This window comes from Cryptotermes secundus, unplaced genomic scaffold (genome assembly GCF_002891405.2).
Source record: "Cryptotermes secundus unplaced genomic scaffold, Csec_1.0 scaffold1674, whole genome shotgun sequence".
NCBI lineage: Eukaryota > Metazoa > Arthropoda > Insecta > Blattodea > Kalotermitidae > Cryptotermes > Cryptotermes secundus.
In genome coordinates, this window is record NW_019720598.1 from 176,808 (window position 1) to 184,844 (window position 8,037).

The following is an 8,037-nucleotide window of genomic DNA, read 5'->3' on the forward strand; positions in this document are numbered from 1 at the left end:
GGCCATTATCTCCGTAACCGTTCAACTTTGGACATAGGTGTTTTGGGTTATATCGGCATACTTTAACATAAGGAACACCCTCCCGAAGTTTGGCACATTCCTCCTGGGACACTCTGTATATATTGTAATGTGTTTCATTACTGAAGACGCCGTTCAGATTGTTAATTGGTTTATTTAACAACCAACAAGTATCGGCTACAATTATTTATAACACAGTTGCGGGGTTTCACACTTTATAACCCTATTCGCAATAATCTCTTCACTCTATCTTCAGTAGGCTACACATATTAATTACTATACGGGAGCTATGTAAGTGTCCCTGTATCACACACTCACTGTCTTCGATGGCTGCTATATTTCACGGCGCCACTCCTTAACACACACTAACTTGTTCACTGCTGGTTTGAGAACTAACTTGAGAACTGTGTTCGGCGCCTGATACACTTTAACTGACAACAACAACTGAACTCGGTGACGGCCACATTTCAACTGCTTCGTAGGCAGCGTGGTTCACTTATATAGTCGCAGCGCTTGCCTGTTATGCAATGAGTGCTGCTATTGCCTGGCGCCGTGTTGTCACCGCTGGGAGAGGGGCAGGGTGTTGACTTGCCTATTACCGTAGGGTGACGTCAACGCTACGATGCCGTCACGTACCGCTGGGGAGGGAGAGGTTGCCCTCCATTGCGCAACATGTCACAATATATATTATGAACTTTCTCAGATCTCCTATCACTTTCTCTCTCAATTCTTCTGAGCACCCTGTTCTTAAGCACTCCCAATCTGTGTTCTTTCCTTCAGTCAGAGACCAAGTTCCAAATCCCCATAGAGTAGAAGGTGAAATGAAGGTTCTGTATATTTAAATCATAAGTTTATAGATAGTAGGTCGGTTGATAAATAAAGTTCAACAGCTGATTTTATTTTCAGTTACACCATTGCCTTTCTCTTTGTGAATGAAAACTTTGAAATTAAGCTTGTTAATTGCAGTGGTTTATTAGTCTGTTGTGAGATATGGAGCTTTCTTGTAAAACTGTAGCTGAAATATGTCAAGAAAGAACATTTTTGCTATTGCAGATTGTGTGGGACCCAGATAAGAAGAAGTGGACAAATGTAGATGGAGATGATGATAATGAAAGTAGTGACGTACCGCCACCACCTAAAGACTCGGAACTCCCTGCAGTAACAAAGGGTTTGTTAGCTGCAGGAAGTGAAGGCCCTGCAACTGGGCCATCAGGTTCAAATGTGTACAGATTAAACGGACCAGGGAAAGGTAAAACATACTTTAATAAATCAACAGTTCAGGATGCATAACAATAGTGTTGCTGTAGAATTCAGGTTATGTGGATTTGGGAATTATGTAATTTTCTGTGTAATACATTTCTTACACAACTACAGAAGAGTAAAAAAAAAAAAAGTAAGTAAAGCTATCCCTGTACCAGGCCCTGAAGGTCCATAGGGTTGTGAGATGTTGAAGGTCCCACATTATCTAGACACTTGGCTCAAAGATGGCGGTAAGGTTGTCAGCCTTATGCACCAGCCGCGCTTTACTCCCCAGGAAAATTATTTAATTAATTCCTGGTACTCATTTCTGTTAGAGGCTGAGTAAACCCCAGGGCCTAGTGTGGCTGGAAGGATTAGATCAATTGAAAAAAATCCAGTGACTTCATTGGGACTTGAACCTGCAACCTTCAGAAGAAGTAAAGATATTTAAATTGGAAAATCTGGGGATTTGAACTATTTTAGTTTATGTTGTGTAGCTTTCTGCAGCATTGTAATTCAGAATTCATGTATAATTTTAGACAAATTTGCATGTGTGGCCAAATATGCACATTCATTACATTGAGATATATTTGGGCACAGTTGTTGATATATGGTGTATAACACAAAAGTCCAAAAGAAATCACAAGTTTGTGAAACAAACAGTAATAGATGTTACATAATAACATGTGAGAGAGAACTTATAATTCTGTGGAGAATGACTTGCCTTGAATCAAAATTAATTTCACGGATGGAAGATATATGTAATTGAGGATTCTGATATCATTGTATGCTGTTCTGTAATATAGCGTGATGTATATGTGTCTTATTATAGACAGGGAATGGATTTGTTGACAACTTAAACACACCACTAGGAGCTACAAGCACTTACAATGCTATTACAATTTCCACACTTCACAAATGACCACAGCACCTGCTGACCGTTTTCCAGCCTGCTGTGTCTTCACCAGCTGTTCCCTAGCAACTGCTTCCAACAGTGGAGATCATTAAACTTCACGTGCTGAGGTTGTCTTGTCACAGCTGCCCACGTAGAACTTGTGTCGTCTGTCAATTCAACCACAGTGTCATCTCTTCTTAGCCTCCCTTGCAGAGCTGAACTGGAGTGGTTGCTCTAATTCTCTTCTTTATAACTCCTAGGCATGGACTATGTAGGCAACACCCCATTTCCTCCATTGCATGCCTAACAGTTGCCATGGGAAAATGTTTACTGAGCCATTTCCCAGAAGTGGGTCTGTTATAATCACCCATCTCATGATTGTTGCGTAGCAACAGTTATACACATTACAGTAGTAATACACTTCTGTTGTTATGTTGGCAGGACGCAAGCCGAGGTATGTGAATGTATTGGAAGGAAGCAAAACCACTGGCCCATCTCTCCCTGCACCAGATCTTTTTCCACCAATAATACCATCACAGACATCAGTGAATTACTTTGTACCCTCCCCAGGTGAGTGAACCATGTTTCACATTTTGCTGTAGAGGCTTAGAATTGAATTGCCATTACTTCTTTTTCTTGATTGATTAATTGATTATTTATGTAATGCCCTTTCAAACAAGTTTTTGTAAGACTTTTACTGTTGCATACTGCCAGAAAATAAAATACTTTATTCTTTACTTATTTGAGTAATAAAACTAATCTTTGTTGTGTTATGAATCTGTGCTTTGCAGTTTGAACACAATTATTTCCATGATGTGGAGTACATTTCTATCATGTTGTCCTCCATCTATTTCTCAACATAATCTCCATGTACATCGAGGCACTTGTCCCATCATTTCACAAGCCCCTGAAAATCAGCAGCATAAAATTCTTTGGGCTGCTGTTGGAACCAGGAAGCTTGTGAAACAATGGGGCAAGTGCTTCAGTGTACAGGGAGATTATTTTGAGAAATAAAAGCATTTTTCAAATCAGTACTCTTATTTGTTTAAGTTCTATATCCATTTGTAACTTACTTATTGACTTACCTACGTAGAATTACAGAACCCTTTTATATCAGAGCAAGGGAAGAACCAGACTTTATGGAAAATGTTTTCATGTTGCAGTAGAAAGCAGTGATGCTCGAACAGATTTCCTGACGCCAGCTACAAGCAGCATTCCTGAGCAGTCAGTTGAACAGTCACAAGTAAGTACAGCATAATGGAGAACTGTCACTGTTAAAGTGAATTTCAACACTTCAGAGTCAGTTAATTTTATATTAGAGGTAAAATTTTAGTCTCTTTTCAGGCTGTTCTCTAAAACGTATCCCAAGCTCTTAGCCTATAGCCCCCTTGATTTGAATAAAGATGTTTGAGCCCCCCTTCCGCCTAATCTACAGAAGGATTGACTTAAAATGTGGGGTTATGGCTCTAATTTTTGGAACACTGAATTGAAACCCTTTTGTCTTATTTAAATGTCAAAGTCGTGTAATTATTTTCCTGTAGTGTATCCATTTAAAAATTACTTCTGAAGTATGCAAGACTTTCCTCTGTTTCTACAGCCTCACCATTCCCAAATATATGTTGCAGTATTATTATTCTGTTCATCTTCAGTAACCCATGTTATATCTTACAGGGTCTTATGTCTGCCATGTTTGAATTGCTGGTTGTAGAAAATTAAAAAAATATGAGGGTAGGGTGGTTTCAGGTGGCATAATGTTCATATCAGATTTTCATGAAATTTGGTAATTTGATTTCTACAGGGATTTGTGCATGTGTAACACAGATTCCATAAGCATATAATTTTTCCTTAAGAAAGCAGCATAGGCTAAAGAGAATTGATACCAGATATAAAGAGTTGCCATCTAACAAACAAAACAAAAACTCTGTAGCCTGTAGTCTGCAAGCGGACTATAAGGGGCAGTCAAATGTAAACGGGTCACCACGCATAACTCACACGGCGTGCAAGTTGGTAACACTGGAATTTGCTTATGGTATGAACATCTGGTGGGGACTTGGGAAAGCACAGTGACGTGCTCTTGCACACTAGTCATTTCTTTATTGTGCTGGAAGTAAGGTTAGCGCTACATGTGGTCCCCCAACATCAGTAATGGAGGTGAGTAAAGAAGAACAGTGAAGTGTAGTGCGCTTTTTGACTGCTGAAGGAGTAGGAGGAGGAGAAATTCATCGTCATCATTTTTATTGTTTATGGTGAACACAGCATGACATGTTCACTTGTGCTGGTGTGGCATAAGAGATTCTGAGAAGGACGTGTGTCACTGCAGGATGATGCTCGCCCAGGACAGGCTCATCGTGTCATCACTCCTGAAGTTATTGCTTTGTTGGATAGTCATATCCGGGCAAACTGACGGATCACCGTGGAAGAAATTAGTCTTTTGATGGGAATAAATCATGGTTCTGTACACGCCATCGTGACAGAACACCTGCTGTACCGCAAAATCTGCGCGCAATGGGTTCCACATCAACTGATGGAGGAACTGAAGACTCAGAGAATGGCTGCATCACTGGGTCACTTGCAATGATACCATGAGGAAGAGTATGCTTTTCTGCCCCGTATTGCCACTGGGGATGAAACTTGGTGCCACCATTTTGAACCTGAGAGCAAGCAGCAGAGCCTACAGTGGAAACACGTGAATTCTCCCCCACTGAAGAAATCCAAAGCTGTACACACAAGTTCCGGTAAAGTGATGATGACCTTCTTCGACTGCAAGGGCCCTCTGCCTGTCGAATTTCTCGAGCATGGGGCCACAATCCGCACTGAGCTATGAAGACACTGCAGAAACTGAGATGTGCCATAAAGTCAAAACGCCCTGGAATGCTATCGAACGGCATTACCCTTCTTCATGATAATGCGCGCCCCCCACTGCCAACTGTGAGGAATGCGCTACAGAGATTTGGTTGGGAAGTGCTTCAGCATCCCCCCTAAAGCCCAGATCTCTCCCCATGTGATTTTCACATTTTTGGAGACCTGAAGAGAGACATTCATGGACATTGGTTTTCATTGGACAAAGGCGTGTGTAGCTGGGTAAATATGTGGTTCTGTAGACAGCCCACAAGCTTTTTCAAGGATGGGATTGACCATCTTATCTCCCAGTGGGATAAATGTAGTAACAGTTTTGGAGATTACTTTTGAGGTAAGAAATGTTCTTTAATATGTTTTGACTTTTGACTCGTTTTCATTTGACTGCCCCTCATATACCGACCGAGCGACCGCCACTTGTTGGTGAAGTTAGTGCCAACTTTTGCGCATAGAGTGTGTTGTATGGTCAGCGCAACGGATCCCCACAGTCGTTAATCTCGGTTTTCTAGACCGGAAAAGAGTTGCCATCATATTTACAAATTGGTCTGTTGACTTAATGTCATAGGTTTGTTTTTAAATTGACAAATTAAGCACAGAATTCAGAATTTATTTTTTGATATGGAGGGCTCTGTTATGAGAGCCAGAAGGCACTGAGTAGTTCCAGAACACAGTAGCCATAATCAGAAGATATTTTAAAAAAAAATATGCTTGATGTTGAAAAGCCCTTGTGCATGATCTTCTCTTCGGTTTCTGGATCTCAGTTGTCAACCAAATTTGATATCATCTTTCAAACCAGTCTCATCTGGTGTAGAGTTGGGATTCTGGAAACCCAGACCTGACTTTAGGTATGATAGATTTTTGTGAATAATATACCAATCTGCCAAAGCAGGGACTTCGATGCTTGGATTTTCCATTAGCAGTTTCTGCTTTGTCACAAATATCTTAGTCAGAAGCTTCAATAGGGATTCCAGATCTGGGGTTACATTTCATTAATTACATTTACCATATGAACTGTTTCATTTGGAATTTGTCCGTGTAGTAAGTAGGTAAAAACTATTCATAGAAATTGGACATATGGTCAGAAATTTGCTTAATAGTTCTGCATTTTTTTCCCCCTTAATTTAATAACTGAGCAGTGTTCAAATGGTGCTGAATAATATCACTACAGCAGCAGAGGCTGTGATCAGTGTTGTCATTATTCTCAATGTAGGTGAGCCACTAATCTGGCACTTGGGGCAGATGCACTCATGAGGCATTTTGCTAAATGTGTTAGCATGCATGCATTTGTCTTTGTCACTTTTATGCTCAGAAATGTAAATTCAGTGGCCTTTGTGAGTGTGACTTATCATTAAAAAATAACATTTTAAGAAGTCATTGCCTTATATCTGAGACATTTTGTTATGTTTGTTATATAGATAATGATTTTGTTTGAATTCAGATGATAATTATTTAAAATTATAGACATAATTTGCTGTCAGTTCTATGTTGAATGTAATTCATGTTCAACACCTTCTGTAAACATATAAATTCTACGCTTTTCCATAAGTACCCTCTGTTACTGGAAATCATTCAGATTTGTGAAGTCTTTGGGTTCTAATTTATCGAAACGTCATGGTTTCCATTGTGTGCTGTTTATTTTGGAATGGCTTTTTGGCTTCTGCTCATGCCTGTCACTGGATTAATGGTGCATGGTGGCACATGGAATGGTTTTTTGGTTGTGGTATTAGCAAATAGGCCATATGATCATGTAAAATTATTTTATGCAATTCCTGACATGTATTAACTAAAATTATGTTTTATAAAATGCAATAGTTATAAGTTTCAGATTTCATAATAAAATTTGACTACCTGTCATCTGCTCTTACATAAATTGTTGAGATATGGCCTAAGTTGCTTTGTGTGTGTGTTGACTGGGGCTGTTGTGTTGCTTGCACAGTTGTCTAGGTGGAGTTCCACTAGTTCTCTCTCCAGGGAAGTGCAGAAGTACACCATGAGGGGGCAGCAGAATAAACCTTCTCAGGTAAGATCAAGCATGCTCAGTTTTTCGTTCCTTCTGCTCCATCTTTTACATACCATATTACCTGGTCTGAATAACCCAGCATAAACAGAAATTATCACATATGCAAGATACGAGATTTTCATGATGGTGTAGATTCATATTGTGTTCTTCTAGTTTATGACACCATATACAAGTAATCTGGTAGGTGGATACCATTGTTTTTGAAGAACGTTGATGGCCATGTTTGTATTGACATTGATAAGCAATGAGTTTTTTTTTAATACGAGTAATGTAATATTTATGATGGCTTTATTTTTTTCAGGGTGCAGTGGCATGTGGAACACCAATGACGGATCCTGCTAGCTTCGTACAAAATGCAGGTGTAGGCACATCATCCAACACCATGAAACGCTACCCCAATTGATAATTGTGTGTTAATAATTACAATTCACGTTATAGGTAATTAAACTTGTGGGAGGATGGGTAGGAATTTCATGTTCATTGCAAGATGGACAGTGAAAGGAAACAGAGATATTGTGTTTAACAGATAAGTTTCAGTACACCCAGTTTTGTTTTTATTCTTGATGTAAATATTCAGTTTTGAGTCTCATATTGATAAAAGTAAAACAAACTCCGTGATTTCAGTCCATAAGCGAACTATACCGACCGAGCGACCGCCTCTTTTCGGTGAAGTTTAGTGCCAACTTTTGCGGATAGAGGGTGTCGCTTGGTCAGTGCAATGAAATTGATAAATGTAAAAGGTATGAATAATATATTTTGCATTAAGAAAACTTTGTTCCGTGTTGTTGATATTTACCACTTTACAGAGTATAGTTGGGAGAGATTTCTCAGTTGCAGGGAGTTAGTTTTGCATTATGAATAACCCTTTGTAATCCAGTGCCAGGCAGACCCCCAGTTCATACTTCATGATATTCTTGGACCACAAAGGGTTAGATGTCAAATGAATGCTATACTTCAATTTTGTCTTTATGATTTTCATGAAGCTGTCAGATCACATTATCAGAATTGT

General features: G+C 39.4%; 1 protein-coding gene across 6 annotated transcripts in view; it reads left to right on the top strand.

Annotated features, from left to right (window-relative positions):
• The window catches only part of LOC111870357 (protein transport protein Sec16A), an 87,076-nt gene extending 79,372 nt beyond the window's left edge, over positions 1–7,704 (top strand). For 4 of the 6 annotated variants that reach the window (XM_023862575.2, XM_023862600.2, XM_023862605.2 and 1 more), the window contains 5 exons: positions 1,072–1,267; positions 2,594–2,722; positions 3,316–3,395; positions 6,945–7,028; positions 7,330–7,704. In XM_023862575.2, the coding sequence (XP_023718343.1) occupies positions 1,072–1,267; positions 2,594–2,722; positions 3,316–3,395; positions 6,945–7,028; positions 7,330–7,431 (591 nt within the window). In that variant the 3' untranslated portion in view covers positions 7,432–7,704. The remainder of the gene's footprint in view (positions 1–1,071; positions 1,268–2,593; positions 2,723–3,315; positions 3,396–6,944; positions 7,029–7,329) is intronic. The other 2 variants (XM_023862584.2, XM_023862614.2) reach the window with 2 other exon arrangements.
• Positions 7,705–8,037: the final 333 nt, after the last annotated feature.